At 39.7% G+C, this 18,581-nt stretch overlaps 2 protein-coding genes across 2 annotated transcripts in view; one reads left to right on the top strand and one right to left on the bottom strand.

Annotated features, from left to right (window-relative positions):
- Positions 1 to 8,340, top strand: part of CKMT2 (creatine kinase, mitochondrial 2) — a 31,645-nt gene extending 23,305 nt beyond the window's left edge. The window contains exons 7-10 of the mRNA XM_064596312.1: positions 217 to 340; positions 985 to 1,119; positions 2,304 to 2,429; positions 8,085 to 8,340. Of these exons, the coding sequence (XP_064452382.1) occupies positions 217 to 340; positions 985 to 1,119; positions 2,304 to 2,429; positions 8,085 to 8,204 (505 nt within the window). The 3' untranslated portion in view covers positions 8,205 to 8,340. The remainder of the gene's footprint in view (positions 1 to 216; positions 341 to 984; positions 1,120 to 2,303; positions 2,430 to 8,084) is intronic.
- Positions 1,022 to 18,581, bottom strand: part of ACOT12 (acyl-CoA thioesterase 12) — an 88,009-nt gene continuing 70,449 nt past the window's right edge. The window contains exon 16 of the mRNA XM_045864175.3: positions 1,022 to 1,232. The gene's annotated coding sequence lies outside the window, so the exon portion shown is untranslated. The remainder of the gene's footprint in view (positions 1,233 to 18,581) is intronic.

An 18,581-nucleotide genomic window follows, 5' to 3' on the forward strand; every position in this document is an offset into this window, starting at 1 on the left:
GCAAACACATGACATCTTTAAGCATTGGAGTTGGTCTTATTCGTCATTCTGTCACGCTAACATTATTCTGTAGTACTTGTTCAGTCACAATGAAAAACTTAGGGCCTTCTAGGAAATGAAGAAGGTGAAATGAAACAAGCTACAGCGGTAAAGGGAATTTTCATGTGTTGAAACAAATGTATTTAACATGCAACACCATATTTCTCCTTTCATTAGGCATAATTATGACAAGACATTTCTCATCTGGATTAATGAGGAAGACCACACCAGGGTAATCTCTATGGAAAAAGGAGGCAATATGAAAAGAGTATTTGAGCGATTCTGTCGTGGACTAAAAGAAGTAAGATATTACCAGAGATTTCTTAATATTCATTAAAATGAAAACACTTCTTCATCCTTAACAGAAGACACTGTGGTGACTTCCAAGATGAGGCTCATTTTTTCTAGGGATCATGGCACTCTTTGAGGGTGGGGCTACCAGGGTAGTGCTTCAAAAAATAGGTGGCTTTTTTTTTTTTTTTTAATTACTAGTAAGTTCCTATGCTTCCCTTCCCAGTCCAGAATGGCTTAGGGAAGTCTGTGGATCATTAATTATATTCCAATTTCTTTAACAGTGCTCTTGGCGATTCTAAGCATAGAGACAGTATAGGATCTAACTGTTCATAAAGTAACCTGACCACAGCCTTACCGGCTGAGAATTCCTATATTCTCCTATTATTCTCCCACGAAAAATAATGAACAGCAACTGACGTTCATTGAATGTTTAGTATGTGCTAGGTACTGCATTCAGTGCTTTACATGCTTCATCTAATTTAATTGGATCATTTTAATATTTGGATAGTAGTATCCTTTTCCATTAAGGAAGTAATACAAATTTGCCTAGATTTTATTCATGGCAAACATACAGTACACATGTCTCTCCCTAGTGTTGCGGATGTACTGAGTGAATGGATATCTAAGAACTCCATTTGTTCACTGTTGTAGGTGGAACGCTTAATCCAAGCGCGAGGCTGGGAGTTCATGTGGAATGAGCGACTAGGATACATTCTGACCTGCCCTTCGAACCTTGGCACAGGCTTACGGGCTGGTGTCCACGTTAGGATCCCAAAGCTCAGCAAGGTAATGTTATGAAGCCAACAGCCCTGTTGGGTTCCACCAGGAAAAGTTCAGCTGCGACTTCTTTGTGGAGGGAGAAATCGCCATCATTCCATACCCTTCCTTACTTTCTGCACCTGTAATAGGAAATAACAAGAAAGGGTTAAGTTTGCCTCAAAAGACACTCGTATTATTTAGGATAAAAGGTTAAGGGCTGTAAGAAAGACGTATGGCTTCAAGAACAAGAAGTTTAAATTCTCCTTCTCCCTACAAGTCAGGAGGGTCAGGTGGGCTGCTCCGCCCTGCTCCATGGAGTTCCTTCCATCAATGTCTCTCTCAGTGTAGAGGGTTCTCCCACTTGAGCCTGCATCAAAATTACCTGGAGACTTGTCAAAACAGACTGCTTGGCCCACCTGCAGAATTTGCATTTTTAACAAATTTCCAGGTGACTTGGGGCTGCTGGTCAGGGAACTGCATGGGGAGGACCACTGTCCTAGGACATGTCCCCTCTCCATGGTCACGGTCAGGCCCCATGTTGCAGCTTGTGGGAAGGGGAGAGAGGATGCAGGTGTGACCATGTGAAGATTTCAAGTCTAGGCCTGGAAGTGTACACATCACTTAATGTTCGTTCCATTTGCAAGAACTTAGCCAGTGGTCACGTTCTCGGCTCTATCTGTGGATGAGGAGGAAAAAGAATTCTGGTAGGCATCCAGTACTTTCTGCCACAGCACAAGCAAATCAAATACTTGAAAACCATTTTAGAAAATGTGCTTCGTACCAAAAACAGAATGAAAATTATTCCAATGTTAAGAAAATTTGATGTGATTTAACTTCATGATTTTAATTCTATCAGTGAAACTATGATACAGATGAATAATCAACTCACCAAAGCTGGCATCCAAATGCCAAAAATGATATAGAAGTTAGTAACAGCTCTGCTACCTTTTAGCTGTGTGACCCTCACCAGTTCTATTCCTCTGAGCCTCAGTTTCCTCATCTGTGAAATGAGAATGAAAGCAGTACCTACTTCATGAGGTTGCTGTAAGGTTTAAAAGTTCTAGCATAGTGCCTTGGTACACAGTAAGTATATGCTTCATAAGTATTAACAGTTACTGTCTCTCATTACACATCTTACTAAGTCCATGTGCCAATAATGATGGCAAATCAATTTTGCTTCTTCTGACACTAAGTACTGTCCCTTGTCCCAGGATCCACGCTTCTCCAAGATCCTGGAAAACCTGAGACTCCAGAAGCGTGGCACGGGTGGTGTGGACACGGCAGCAGTGGCGGATGTGTATGATATTTCCAACACAGACCGCATCGGGCGATCAGAGGTACCATCTCTCTCACTTTCCAAATAGCAGCTAACCCTACTAGCCTACGAGAAAAAGGGAATGGAGAAGCACCCTCAACAGCCTTGCCTTATTCACAAAAGTCAGACCTCGTCTTTCCCCACTGAGTCCTGAGTCCGGTTAGTGTTTCATTCTGTAGTACTAGCCCTCCATGGGAAATAATTGCATGAAAGGAAGCACAAGGTAAGCTGAGAACATGGCAAGTAAAGGAGTTCACGGGGGGACTGTTGTCAGCACCTCGCCCGAGAGGGATTCCAGCGATCATTTCAGCAACGGGAGCTCTCTTATGCCAAAGGACGGCAGAATTTTATCACCATGATGTCAGAGAACGTGTGTGCTCTCTGAGGGTGGTAAAAGAGTAGAATTTTCTCTTGATTCTGAATTTCCTTTGGTGAAAGCCATGCTTCACTTTTAGCATTTTTAGATACTTGATAGTTTATAAAATTTTATGTTTTCAAGCTAAAGATGGCACATAATGTATGCACTAGGTATATAAAAGATTGTGCTCATGAAATAATCTTTAGGATTCTGTGAACACATAGGAGGAACAGCATTCATAAACTATAGGTAGGCCTGGAGTGATGCATGAGACGGAGCATAAAGAGCGCACTTAAGGAACATGCAGCTGAATCCTAAGCCAGTACTGATTCCAGTAAGTCATACCAATTTATCTGGATATGGTCCCATTGAATGTATTATGCCCCTTATTAATTGAAAAGCCTCTTTCTCTTATAACGTACAAATCTTAGTAACTCAGTGGCTGGTTATTAAATCTTTGCATTATTGATGCTCTTTCTTCTTCCTTGGTAGCGTTCAAATATTTCACTGCCTATGGGTGTATCCCTACCAATAAACTGAGAAAAGGGAAGGAGGAAACACTCAAATCAGCTTGTGTGCTTCCACCTCTGGTAAAGTACTTGAGGAAGAAGGAGCTCTAAATACAATTTCTGAAATTTACTGAGTAATATGTGGTGTAGTGAATAAAGAAGATCTGGAGCATAAGCCTGTCTGCTTCTCATGTTAACTAGATTTTTAATCCTGGAAAGCAAGGCAGTTAAAAAAAATTTTTTTTAAAGCCTAACTATAAGTTAATAGGTGACCATTATAAAATCTAGAAAAATGCCAAAAGGTATTAAAAAATAACACTACGTATTTAACTTAACCCTAAGAAAACCATTGTAAACATTTTTTATGTATTGCCTTCCATTTTTTAAATGATTGTTTTATTATGTAAAACTTATATTTTGTATAGTTTTATTCACATGAACAAATTTATTCATGAGTTCACAGCTCTTATTCAGGAAAACAGTGATTCTCTTTAATGTGTTAGGTCAATCATAAGCTTTGCTCTGGGTGAGGCTGATTTGACAACTCCATGTGCTATGCTATCCTCACCACAAATGTAGATACCATCTGTCACCATAAAGTGCTATTACAATAACATTGACCATAGTCCCTTTCATCCTTGTCACTTATTCATTCCATAACTGGAAGCCTATACCTCCCATTGCCCTTCACCCATTTTTGCATCTGGCATCCACTAGTTCTCTGTATTTATGGTCTGGTTTCTGTTTTTTGGTTTTTAGACTACACATATAAGTGAAATCATACGATATTTGTCTTTCAGACTTATTTCACGTAGAATGCCCTCTGGGTCTATCTATGTTGTCACAAATTGCAACATTTCAATCCTTTTCATGGCTGAGTGATATACATACACACATATATACAATGGAATCTATACATATGTCACATCTTTATCTGTTCATCTATTGATGGACACTTCATCTTGGCTATTTTAAATAATGCTGCAAAAAATGTAGGGGTGGAGGTAACTCTTCAAATTAGTGTTTTTTGTTTTCTTTGGGCAAATACCAGTAATTAAATTACTGGATCGTATGGTAGTTCTGTTTTTAATTTTATGAGGAACTTCCCTGGTATTTTCCACAGTGGCTGCACCAGTTTACATTGCCACCAGCAGCACATGATGGCTCCTTTTCCACTGAATCCTCACCAACATCTGTCACATCTTGTCCTTGTGATACTGGCCATTCTGACAGGTGCACGTGCTATCTTGTGGTTTTGGTTTGTATTTCCCCGCTGATAGTGATGTGGAGCATCTTCTTAGGTGTCTGGTGGCCATCTGTATGTCTTGTTGAAGAAAATGTCTATTCAGGAGCTTTGCCTATGTTATAATCAGATGATGTGTTGTTTCATTATTTTGGAATAGTCCCAATGGTGTGTTACTGCTTTTGTTTTACGGAAGAGAGCTATCCATAAGTATGTTGCTGAGGCCGGTGTCCAAGGGTTTACTGCCTAGGTTTTCTCTGAGTTTTTTTGGTTCCATGCCTCACATGTAGCTCTTTAATCCATCTTGAGTTCATTTTTGTGGTATAAGAAAGTGGTCCGGTTTCCCCAGCACCATTTACTGAAAAGACGGTCTTTCCCCCATTGTATACTCTTGCTCCCTTGGCTGTCGATTAACTGACGAGAGGATCATGGGTTCATTTCTGAGCTCTCTGTCCTGTTCCATGGATCTCTAGGTCTCTCTTTGTGCTGGTACCATACTGTTTTGATTACTATAGCCTTGCAGTACATCTTGAAATCTGGGCTTGTGATACCTCCAGCTTTGTTCTTCTCTCTCAAGGTTGCCTTGGCTGTTCGAGGTCTTTTTTGGTTTCATGGAAATTCCAAAATTCTAGTTTGGTGGAAAATGCTAGTGCTGTTTTGATAGGGATTGCACTGAATCTGTAGATTGCTTTGAGCAGTATGGACATTCCAACGATCTTCATTCTTCCAGTCCATGGGTATGGTATATTTTTCCATTTGTTTGTGTCATCTTCCAATTTCTTTCATCAGTGACTTCTAGTTCTCAGAGGATAGGTCTTTCACCTCCTTTGTTAAATTTATTCCTAGGTGTTGTTTTCTTTTTGGTGCACTTGTAAGTGGAATTGTTTTAATATCTCTCTCTGCTTCTCTCTGCTTCCTTGTTACTATATAAAAATGCAACAGATTTCTGTATGTTGGTATTGTATCCTGAAACTTCACTGAGTTCATGTATTCTGATACTTTCTTCCTGTTTTTTATGGGGTTTTTTCCGATGGGAACTTTTGGGTTTTGTATGTATAGTATCATGTCATCTGCAATAGTGACAGTTTTACTTCCTCCTTACCAATTTGGATGTTTTTTTTCCTTGTCTGATTGCTATGGCTAGGACATCCAGTACTATGTTGAATAAAAGTGTTTAGTTCAGTTCTTTTTCTGAGGTTTTATCCTACTCTTTTGTTTGGAGCATATTCCTCTGTCTCCTGATTTTGTTGACTTTGTCTTTTTCTATGAATTAGGCAGAACAGCTACTTCTCCTTGAAGAATGGTCTTAGGTATGGTTGTCCCATGTGTAGACTTTGTGTACCTGGTGACGGGATGGCTGCACCTATAGCTCGGGGTGGGGAGGGGGGGCGGTCCCTGGGCCCTTGGTGCTGGGACTGCCCCGGGGCTCTCCAAGCAGAAGGCATGCCTTTCATTTTTACAATTATTCAAAAACCTCTTTAAAAATTTTTATTTATTTATTTATTTGACAGAGAGACAGCAAGAGAGGGAACACAAGCAGGGGGAGTGGGAGAGGGAGAAGCAGGCTTCCTGCTGAGCAGGGAGCCCGATGCGGGGCTCGATCCCAGAACCCTGGGATCATGACCTGAGCCAAAGGCAAATCCTTAATGACTGAGCCACCCAGGCACCCAAATACCTCTTTTTTAAAAACAAAATATAATCATATATTTCTCCAATGTATTCTATCATGAGCTTATTCTTACAATATTAAGTAGTCTTCAAAAACATAATTTTTAATGACAGCATAGTAAAGATACTCCATTATCTATTTTGATATCTGATTTGTTATTTTACTTGACCATATCTATACATAATTCTGTAACCGTCTCTACACATAACTCTAATCACAACTCTGATTATTTAGTTAGGATATATTTTTAGGAAGAGAATTCCTGGGCTAAAGATGAGGGGACCTTACTTATAACCAAGTTACTTATCAGATTTATATCAAGATAGAGTCCCTTTGGCAGTGAATGAGAGAACCATCTCACCACACCATTATGAACACAAGGATAGGTTCAAATTGGATAAGTAAAAACTAGGTGTCTGATTAGTGATGACTAGCTTTCTGACCTAACCCTCTCTTGGGGTCTCAGTTTCCTTATGCATGAAAAGTGGGGAGGGGACTAGACTCAGTCATGCCTAAGGTATGTTCAGCTGTAACAAATAATAATCCCCTTCATCCTTGAGTTATCAAGCATTTTAATGCTGTCTGGAATTAAGAAATTGCTTACTATCTTAGTTTGCATCTCTTTAGGAGCAGTGCAATTGATTAGGAAGAGGATCCCAAGAAAAAAATTCATAGGTAGATGTGCTCTAATGAAAAACCGTATTTGTAAATCAAAGTTCTAATTTTTTTATTTATTTTTTAAAGATTTTATTTATTTGACAGAGAGAGACACAGTGAGAGAGGGAACACAAGCAGGGGGAGTGGGAGAGGGAGAAGCAGGCTTCCTGCCGAGCAGGGAGCCCGATGTGGGGCTCAATCCCAGGACCCTGGGATCATGACCTGAGCCAAAGGCAGCCGCCCAACCGACTGAGCCACCCAGGCGCCCCCCGCCTTTTTTTTAAAGCAGGAATTTTTAAAGGTTAATCCTAATATAATTCAGTTTCCTTTAAGTAGCAAACTTGCCTGGTACAGTGAAAACTTGATTTAATTGCCCCCAAACATTTGCTTTTAAGTAATTTTTCAGAAAGCTAGCCACTGTGTAAATGATAGTTCAGATACTATCTAAGCTATAGTGCTCAGATAGCTCAGTGGCAGGTCTTTTTTTTTTTTTTTTTTTTAAGATTTTATTTATTTATTTATTTAATTGCCAGAGAGAGAGAGAGACAGCGTGAGAGGGAACACAAGCAGGGGGAGTGGGAGAGGGAGAAGCAGGCCTCCCGCTGAGCAGGGAGCCCGATGCGGGGCTCGATCCCAGGACCCTGGGATCATGACCTGAGCTGAAGGCAGACGCCCAATGACTGAGCCACCCAGGTGCCCCTCAGTGGCAGGTCTTAAGAGAAATCCAGGTCAAAGAACAAAACAAAGGTGTCACTGTAATTTTACTTTTTTTTTTTTTTTAAGATTTATTAGAGCGTGCAAGCAGGGGGAGGGGCAGAGGGAGAGAGACAAGTGGACTCTCTGCCAAGTAGGGAGCCCAAGGCAGAACTAGATTCCAGGACCCTTAGATCATGACCTGAGCCAAAGGCACATGCTCAACCAACTGAGCCACCCAGGCACCCCTATAATTTTACTTTTAGATAAACTTGTAGCAGAGACTGGTTGGGGTGGGGGGAGTGTTTGACATGCACCCTAATGGTTTTCATATATTTAAAAAGTTCTCAAAAAAGTAACTCAATCTAAAAATGACTGAGAGCAACCCTCCCCTCCACAATACTTCAGGGAAATACTAAGAAAGAAGAAATTGTTATAAAGTCCACCTAACATGGCAATTTCTTACTTCTCCCAGTATTGTTCTTATTAATGCCTTGCACATGTCTTCTATGCAAATTAATTTTTTTTTTTTTTTTTTACTATCAAAGGTTGAGCTTGTTCAGATAGTCATCGATGGAGTCAACTACCTTGTGGACTGTGAAAAGAAGCTGGAGAGAGGCCAAGATATTAAGGTCCCACCACCTCTGCCTCAGTTTGTCAGGAAGTGAACTTTTTCTTTTCCAAACTATAAATAATCTGTCTGCTGGTATGACAGACATGAAGAAATTTTTACTCTGAGAGTTTTTATAGACTTGGAAAAATGTAAAATTGTCCTATCTTTAAAATAAAACTCTCCTTAATATCCTCAGTTTCCCTGATGTTTAAAAATCCTACTCCGAAGGCAAATACATCAAATTACAAGTAACAGCAGGCAAAAATACGGTAAGGCAATGATAAAACATATTTCTAAGACCACTTACACACAAATCTAAATACCCTCCAATCATCTAGATGCTATATCAACACTGTAACAAAACTTTATGGACAACACTGGTGTATTAGTCCCTCGTTTTCCAATCATGTTTCTAGCAACTAGAACAAGAGGACATTGATTTCTCTTGAGGGTGTGGAAATAAATACAACTATACAAATGACCAACAGAGGCTACTTACTCAGGGATAGATACAGAAAGGGAGTCAGCCACCATCACTTAAATTTGTCAGAAATTCAAATACAAGCACACAATAGCACTCTGGTGACAAATGGGAGTTTCAGGTATAAACTGATTGGGGTTGTAGGCATGGAGAAACTGAAGGCCGAAATAACTCAAAACAGGGTATCCAATGGAAATGGTTTGAGAAAAGTATTTGGCTTTCTTTGGTTGGTCCTGAGTTGAAATAAGGGTAAAAAAAATTAAGGAAGATGGCCGTCATTGACAACGTCAAATCTCTCGGCTGCTAAGTTAGATTATGGCTTGGCTTCCTAAACTGGTTGCTGCAAAGATTATGAGTTAAATAGGGTCAAGATTATTAGTTAGATACAGTCTGAAATTTTATGTTTGTATATTTACTCTCTCAAGAGAAATCCACAGTTTGAGGTCTAATACTGAATATGTGTTTAGTATAATTCGAAAGCTGACTTATTCCCTCAGCACGCATATCATTGTATAAAATTTTATTATGCTTTTACGGGCATCACAGAAGAGTTAGGGAGAACTCTGTAGCAAGTTACAAAATTATACAACATAAAAATTGTTAGCTTCAATGACAGGAATGAGATCAAGTTATGCATTCTGTAGGTGAGCACTGTCAGTGCTAGGGTAAAAATGAACTACTGCTTTAATGTACACACTTGCCTTCCATCCTGCTACACTGAGGAAAAAATGAAATAAAAGAGAAATGTACTCAGGCTAGTGCTGATAGGCACCACCTTAATTTCTGAAGGGCAAACTGATGTGTGATAAAAATTCAGACAAGGAATCTGCAGTCAGTATAATTGAGGACATCATGTTAAATACCCTGAATGGGATGGGGTGGTGGACAACTGTTTGCCAGTCAAGGCCTGTGGACAGATGAGCGATCAGAACCTCATCCAGTGACTGGCCTTCTAGGGACAAATGGATAAAGGGTAGATAACACTGGTGTTGTGGCCAAACATGTCGACTGTACAGGCACATTGCCTGGCACAAGTCCCAACTCTCCCACCAAATTCCATTAAATGATTTATTCAGCCTCTGTGTTCCTCAGTTTTCTTTGTATATAAGGATCCCAATGACAATGACTATCTCATAGGGCTGTTGGGAGCAGAACATTGACAACTGGAAAGTGCATGTAGAAGTGCTCATCACATTGTATGTACTATGTAAGGGGCTTGTGAAAGAAGTCATAAAAGGATAGGAACCACTACAGTAATGTTATGATAACTGATATCTCTGAATATCCCTTAAAACTATGCTTTAGGGCTAACCAACAGATCTGGACAGTCCCTCTTCTGAAAGGTCTTCCAAAGTAAGAGGTAAATGAAGGCAAATGCCTACAGCTAAAGAAACCTAAGCATATAGGAGCTGAAGAGACCAACAGAGGCATATGCCAACATTATTTTTCTTTCTTTCTTTCTTTTTGAAGAAAAGCTGAAAAGCAAGCAGTGGCATAAAAATATATGGATACCGAAATAAAAAGAAAGCAAGCCTTGGGATCTAAACCTACACCAAAACGTTTACAGAAGAGTTAATACCTATTCATCTCAAGCTATTCCCAGAAACAGAAGAGGAAGGAAAAGTTCAAAATTCATCCTACCACACCAGCATTAGCCTGACACCAAGATCAAAGACACAAAGAAAGAAAGAAAAACCATAGGCCAATATCTTTGACGAACACATGTAAAATTCCCCAACCAAACATGAGCAAAAGAAATTCAACAATACATGAAAAGGATTGTTCATCATGGTCAAGTGGGATTTATCCCTGGGATACAAGGGTGGTTCAATATCCACAAATCAACGTGATACATCACATTAATAAGAGGAAGGATAAAAACCGTATGATCTTCTCAGTAGATGCAGAGAAAGCATCTGACAAAATACTACATCCGCTCATGATACAAAGGCTCACCAAAGTGGGTTCAGGGGAAACAGAAATGAACATAATAAAGGCCCTATATGAATAACTCACAGCAAACCACATACTCAATAGGTGAAAAACTGAAACCTTTCCCCTAGGATCAGGAAGACTACAAGCATGTCCACTCTCACCACTTTTATTCACCATAGTACTGGACATCATAGCCACAGCAAACAGACAAGAGAAAGAAAGAAAAGGCATCCAAAGTGGTAAGGAGGAAGTAAAACTGTCACTATTGCAGATGACATGATACTATACATACAAAACCCAAAAGTTCCCATCGGAAAAAACCCCATAAAAAACAGGAAGAAAGTATCAGAATACATGAACTCAGTGAAGTTGCAGGATACAATACCAACATACAGAAATCTGTTGCATTTTTATATAGTAACAAGGAAGCAGAGAGAAGCAGAGAGAGATATTAAAACAATTCCACTTACAAGTGCACCAAAAAGAAAACAACACCTAGGAATAAATTTAACAAAGGAGGTGAAAGACCTATCCTCTGAGAACTAGAAGTCACTGATGAAAGAAATTGGAAGATGACACAAACAAATGGAAAAATATACCATGCCCATGGACTGGAAGAATGAAGATCGTTGGAATGTCCATACTGCTCAAAGCAATCTACAGATTCAGTGCAATCCCTATCAAAACAGCACTAGCATTTTCCACCAAACTAGAATTTTGGAATTTCCATGAAACCAAAAAAGACCTCGAACAGCCAAGGCAACCTTGAGAGAGAAGAACAAAGCTGGAGGTATCACAAGCCCAGATTTCAAGATGTACTGCAAGGCTATAGTAATCAAAACAGTATGGTACCAGCACAAAGAGAGACCTAGAGATCCATGGAACAGGACAGAGAGCTCAGAAATGAACCCATGATCCTCTCGTCAGTTAATCGACAGCCAAGGGAGCAAGAGTATACAATGGGGGAAAGACCATCTTTTCAGTAAATGGTGCTGGGGAAACTGGATAGCTACATGGAAAAAAGAATGAGACTGGCCACTTTTTTTTTTTAAAGATCCATTCACTCATTTATTTGACAGAGAGCGAGCAAGCATGCACACATGAGCAGGAAGGAGGGGCAGAGGAAGACGGACAAGCAGACTTCCCATGGATCAGGGTGCCCAATGAGTGGTCCAATCCCAGGACCCCGAGATCATGACCTAAGCTGAAGGCAGACGCTTAACTGACTGAGCCACCCAGGCGCCCCTGGACCACTTTCTTATACTACATACCAAAATAAACTTAAGATGGATTAAAGAACTAAACGTGAGGCATGGAACCAAAAACTCCTAAGAGAAAACCTAGGCAGTAAACCCTTGGACATTGGCCTCAGCACCATACTTATGGATAGCTCTCCTCAGGCAAGTAAAACAAAGGCAGTAACACACCACTGGGACCACAACAAAATAACTAGCTTTTGCACAGCAAAGGAAACCATCAACACAATGAAAAGGCAACCTACTGAATGGAAGAATATATTTACAAGTGATATTTCCAATAAGGGGTTCAATTCCAAAATATGTAAAGCACTCACACAAGTCAACATGGAAATAACTAATCATCAGATTAAAAGATGGGCGGAGCATCTGAATATACATTTCCCCCCCAAAAGATATATAAATAAGCTGAAATAAGATGAAAAGATGCTCCACATCACTATCATCAAGGAAATGCAAACCAAAACCACAATGAGATAGCACCTCACAACTATCAGAATGGCCAGAATCACAAAGATGAGAAATGACAAGTATCAGTGGGGATGTGAAGAAAAAGAAGCCCTCATGCACTGTAGGTGGGAATGTAAATTGGTGCAGCCACTGGGGAGAACTATGGAGTTTCCTCAAAATATTAATAATTAGAAACACCGGGCGCCTGGGTGGCTCAGTCGTGGGTGCCTGGGTGGCTCAGTCGTTAGGCGTCTGCCTTCGGCTCAGGTCATGATCCCAGGGTCCTGGGATCGAGTCCCGCGTCGGGCTCCCTGCTCTGCGGGAAGCCTGCTTCTCCCTCTCCCACTCCCCCTGCTTGTGTTCCTGCTCTCGCTATCTCTCTCTCTGTCAAATAAATAAATAAATAAAATCTTTAAAAAAAAAATAATTAGAAACACCATACAATCCAGTAATTCCACAATTGGCTGTTTACCCAAAGAAAACAAAGACAAATTTGAAAAGGTATATCCACCCCATGTGGGTAATACTGCAGCACTATTTACAATAGATATGATGTAGCAACAATCTAAGTGTCCACTGATAGGTTGAACAGATTAAGAAGAGGTCATATGGAATACTACTCAGCTATAAAAAAGAATGAGATCTTGCCCTTCGCAACAGCATGGTTGGATCTAGAGGGTATTTTGCTAACAAAGAAGTTAGAGAGCAAGCAAGAACCATATGATTTCACTTACATGTGGAATGACAAACAAAAATAAATGAATAAAAACAAAACAGACCCATAAATGAGAACAAACTGTTGTTTGCCAGAGGGGAGGTGAGTGTGTGTGTGGAATCAGTGAAATAAGTGATATGGATTAAGACTTACAAACTTCCAGTTATAAAATAAAAAAGTCATAAAAAGTACAGGAATGGAAACATAGTCACAAGAAAAATAAAGTTTTGAAATCTGTATCACAGCATCTCAAACAGCATAATTATTATTATTATTTTTAAAGATTTTATTTATTTATTTGAGACAGAGAGAATGAGAGAGAGAGAGAGCACATGAGAGGGGGGAGGTTCAGAGGGAGAAGCAGGCTCCCCGCTGAGCAGGGAGCCCGATGCGGGACTTGATCCCAGGACTCCAGGATCATGACCTGAGCCGAAGGCAGTCGCTCAACCAACTGAGCCACCCAGGCGCCCCAGCATAATTATTATTAACAGGAAGAATTAACAGAGTATCTACAGTACAGGAAGTATAGCTAATATCTCCTTTTTGTTGCATTTTTACCTATTTGTCACCTTCGCCGTTCATTCTACTCATCAATAACCAAACTACATTTGCATTGAATATTAGTTTGCCCACAGACTTTAATTATCTCATCTACATTTGAAACTATTGATTTATAAGGCTGTTTGACCTTTTTTGTATTATCAGGAATTACTCATCTGTAACTTTCCTTTTTAAGAACAAGACATTCATAACTAAAGACAAGCATTTAATAACCATGTCTACAATGAATTTCTACACATTCAATCTGGCATCTCAATTTTTGTTGAAATCTCCATATTCATTAAATATCCTTTCCTGACTGTTCCTCAGAAAATTTTCAGATCATGTAACAGCATCTAAATTAGATACGAGAATATCCTTTCTCCTCAAGCGTTGCCAAACAGTTGATAGATACAATCCTGTGTGCAGAAGTTGTGGCAAGTTATACTTCTGCCACAAAAACAAGCACACTGGCAATGTTACAGTGAAAATAAAAGAGGTTTTATGTGAAAGTGAGTCTATTGGAAGAGATAGAGACTTATAATTATTAAAATTCTAGTTGAATGCCATATTTTCCAGCCTAAGTAGTCATATCATGCAAGTAGTTCCTATTTCCAAAGGTCTAGTTCAATCAATATTCATGAAGCTGAAAAGAACATCGTTCTTAGTCACGGGACCTTTTTAATTTGCTATATTCCCTGCATCTGAAGCAGAATGCAGATAAAATAGGCTTTGATGACTGGGAAATCATTCTAGTTCTCTTCCATGGAGGAAGAGAAACCTGTGTCCTTCTCCTTGACTTGTGTGCTGCTACGTCATCATCATAAGTATGTCTGCTTGGGGAATTGGTTATTCTCCCTCAGGCCAAAAGTCATATAAGAATATGTTTTGGAAGCAGACACAAGAAGTTGTTTTGAGATCAAAAGATTTGCCTTAAATTCAGGCTCTGACACTGATCAACTATATGACTAAGGGCACATTTTTTTTCATACTCTTATTTTTATCAAATTTTTATTTAAATTCGTTAGTTAACAACAGTGTAGTATTAGGTATACTAATTAGTTTGCTTAAACTAATATATATTAGTTTTAGGTATAGAATTTAGTGATTCATCACTTACATATAACACCCAGTGCTCATCACAAGTGCCCTCCTTCATCCCCATCACCCATTTAACCCATCTCTCTGCCCACCTTCCCTCCAGCAACCCTCAGTCTGTTGTATGGTTTGCCTCTTTTTTCCCCCATGTTCATCTGCTGTTTCTTAAGTTCCACATATGACTGAAATCATATGGTATTGGTCTTTCTCTGACTTATTTCACTTAGCATAATATACTCTAGCTCCAACCACAACACTGCAAATGAGATTTCATTCTTTGAGGGATGAGTAATACTATATATAAATGCATAAAGAAGTTGTGATATATATATAAACATATAAACAGCAGAATGCATGTATCCCTTCAAATCAGTATTTTTGTATCCTTTGGGTAAATACCTCGTAGTGCAATTGCTAGGTTGTAGGATAGTTCTATTTGTAACTTTTTGAGGAACCTCCACACTGTTGTCCACAGTGACTGCACCAGTTTGCATTCCCACCAAGAGTGTAAGAGGGTTTCCCTTCCTCTGCATCCTTACCAACATGTTATTTCCTGTGTTGTTAGTTTCAGCCATTCTGGCAGATATAAGATGGTATCTAATTGTGGTTTTGATTTGGATTTCCCTGATAAGGAGTGATGTTGAGCATCTTTTCATTGTGTCTGTTAGCCATCTGTATGTCTTCTTTGGAGAAATGTCTATTCATGTCTTCTGTCCTTTTTTTTTTTTTTTAACTGGATTATTTGGTTTGGGGTTATTGAGTTCTATAAGTCTTATATATTTTGCATACTAACCCTTTATCAGATATGCCATTTGCAAATATCTTCTCCCATACCAAAGGTTGCCTTTTAGTTTTGTTGATTGTTTCTTTCGCTGTGCAGAAGCATTTTATCTTAATGAAGTCCCAATAGTTTATTGTTGCCTTTGTTTCCCTTGCCTCAGAAAACGTATCTAGGAAGAAGCTGTTACAACCAAAGTCAAAGAAGTTACTGCCTGTGTTTTCCTCTAGGATTTTGATGGTTTCTTGTCTCATATTTAGGTCTTTTATCCATTTTGAATTTATTTTTGTGCATGGTATAAGAAAGTGGTCCGCTTTCATTCTTCCGCATGTGGCTGTCCAGTTTTCCCAACAGCATTTGTTGAAGAGATTCTTTTCTCCATTGGATATTCTTTCCTGCTTTGTCAAAGATTAGTTGACCATATAGTTGTGGGTCCATTTCTGGGTTTTCCATTCTGTTCTATGGGTCTATGGGTCAGTTTTTCTGCCAGTACCATACTGTCTTGATCACTACAGCTTTTTCATGTAACTTGAAGTCCAGAATTGTGATGCTTCAGCTTTGCTTTTCTTTTTCAAGGTTGCCTTGGCTATTCAGTCTTTCATGGTTCCATACAAATTTTAGGATTGTTTGTTCTAGTTCTGTGAAAAATGCTGTTGGTGTTTTGACAGAGGTTGCATTAAATGTGTAGATTGCTTTGTGTAGTACAGACATTTTAACAATATTTGTTCTTCCAATCCATGAACATGGAATATTTTCCATTTCTTTGTGTCATCTTCAGTTTTTTCCATTAGTGTTTTATAGTTTTCAGAGTACAGATCTTTTTTTTTTTTTTAACTTTATAGAGTCTTGATTTCATTTGTAAAATGGAGGTAATCCCTGCCTCACAAAGTTTTTATGATGATTAAATAATAAGGCAGTGACTTTTTTTGCTGTAACCCATATGGAAATATTTTGTATTAGAATCCAGTATACATTATGAGTGTGCAGTGTATAAATGTAAAACCCAAATAAGTTTCACATAATAATTATCTTTATTAGTTGAGATGCATGCTGATGTTTTTCTATTTTATAGTATCCTCTTTGTTTTGAAAAACACCTGGGGTATATGGGAGGGAGATTTGTTTACTTATCTCTCAGCCTGCGCTGGAGGGGCAGGGTCATTGGGAAACTTCTCCAAGAACAAAAGATCTGGTGGGCACCATTTCCCTCTCCTGCTCCCCAGCCTGCACAGACACCTGCAGGAACCAGCATTCTCCACCTAGCTTGCTAAGAACGCACCCTGCCCATGCATACATCTGCCAATCTGCCCCCTTCAACATAGGAGCCTCAGCAGGAGTTGTGGGCAGCTGAAGGTCCCCTCCCATACAGACATTTGCAGACCTTGCTGACACGAGTGCCCCACTGTGCTCCCCTGCAGAATTGCCCCCTCCAGCCCTGCAACAGGAGTTTTCTAAAACAGTTCCAGATCCCTTCCTGCAGCAGATCTATGCAAACCTTGCTAACACTCTGTGCCCTGCCCCACATTCTCCTGAAGACCTGCTCCCTCCAATATACCCTTGGCCAGAGCCCATCCAAAGTGTTGCCATAAGCCTGGCAGTGTGCAAGTACCCCTGGCAGGGGCAAGCCCCACTCCAAAGAGACTCCTTCCCCGGTACAGAGGGATAGATAACTACACATATCAGAGCAGCTCTGTTCCCAGCAGTAGGCTGGGAATAGACATCTGGTCTGAATGCAAACCCTGTCCACCAACCAAAGCTTCTCAGGGGACAACACTGGTAAAGCAAAGTGCAGTTCAGTGCTCCTGCAGCTCTGGTGAACATCTGCTCTAACTCAGCTCAAGCCCAAGTGGCTCCAGATGGGCCCAATAACAACACAGGGACCAAACCCTGCCCACAACAGGCAAAGAGAGGCATTGCAGACAGCTAGAATGAAAGCAAACATGATTCAGTCACACCAGTAGGGAGCATGCAACACACACACAGGAGACACCCCTCAAGTGCAGGTTCTGGTGAACAGGGGACATTGCACTGCAGGGCACTCACTACAGGATCTCTTCTTCATAAGACCACTGCTTTGAAGACCAAGAGAGACAAAAACAGACACAAAGGGTTAGACAAAATGAGGAGAAAGAGGAACATATCCCAAATGAAAGAACAGGACAAAATCACAGCAAGAGAGCTAAACAAAATGGAAATAAGTAATATACCTGTTACACAGAATATAAAGGGTAACCATCATAAAGTTACTCACTGGACTTGAGAAAACAGTGGAGAACCTTAGTGAAACTAATGACACAGAACATAAAGAAGAACCAATCAGAGATGAATTCAGGAACTGAAATAAATACACTAGATGAAATAGACTAGAGGAAACAGAAGAATGGATGAGCAACCTGGAGGACAAGTGATAGAAAGAAAGCAATCAAGGTGAACAGCAGAGAGAAAAAAATAATAAAAAATGAAAACACACTTTAGGAACTCAGCAACACCATCAGGCATAATAACATTCACATTATAGGGATCCCAGAAGGAGAAGAGAGAGAAAGGGGGGGCAGCAAATTTATTAGAAGAAATAATAGATGAAAACTTCCTTATCTGGGGAAGGAAACAGAGATCCAGATCCAGGAGGCACACAGAGCTCCCAAGAAAATCCACCCAAGGAGGGTCACACCAAGAAACAGTGATTAAAATGGCCAATATTAGTGATAGAGAATTTTCAAAGCAGCGTAAGAAAGGAAACAGTTACATACAAGGGAAAAGCTATTAGCTGATTTTTCAGCAGAAACTTTCCAGGCCTGAAGAAAGCATGATGTATTCAAAATGCTGAAAGGAAAAACAAAAACAAAAACAAAAAAACCCTGCAGCTAAGAATACTCTATCCAGCAAGGCTATCATTCAGAATAGAAGGAGAGAGAAACAGCTTCCCAGAAAAACAAATGTTAAAGGAATTCATAAGCACTAAACCAGTCGTATAAGAAATGTAAAAGGGGACTCTTTAAGTGGAATAAGAAAAATAGGAAATAGGAATTCATAAGCACTAAACCAGTCCTATAAGAAATGTAAAAGGGGACTCTTTAAGTGGAATAAGAAAAATAGGAAACACAAAAGCAGTGAAATTAAACATACGTATAAAAATCAGTCAGGGGATTCATAAAATAAAAGGATGTAAAGTATGACACT

The sequence above is a fragment of the Mirounga angustirostris genome, unplaced genomic scaffold, assembly GCF_029215605.1.
Source record: "Mirounga angustirostris isolate CCGP_5_RB_7025 unplaced genomic scaffold, mMirAng1.0.hap1 SCAF_7, whole genome shotgun sequence".
NCBI lineage: Eukaryota > Metazoa > Chordata > Mammalia > Carnivora > Phocidae > Mirounga > Mirounga angustirostris.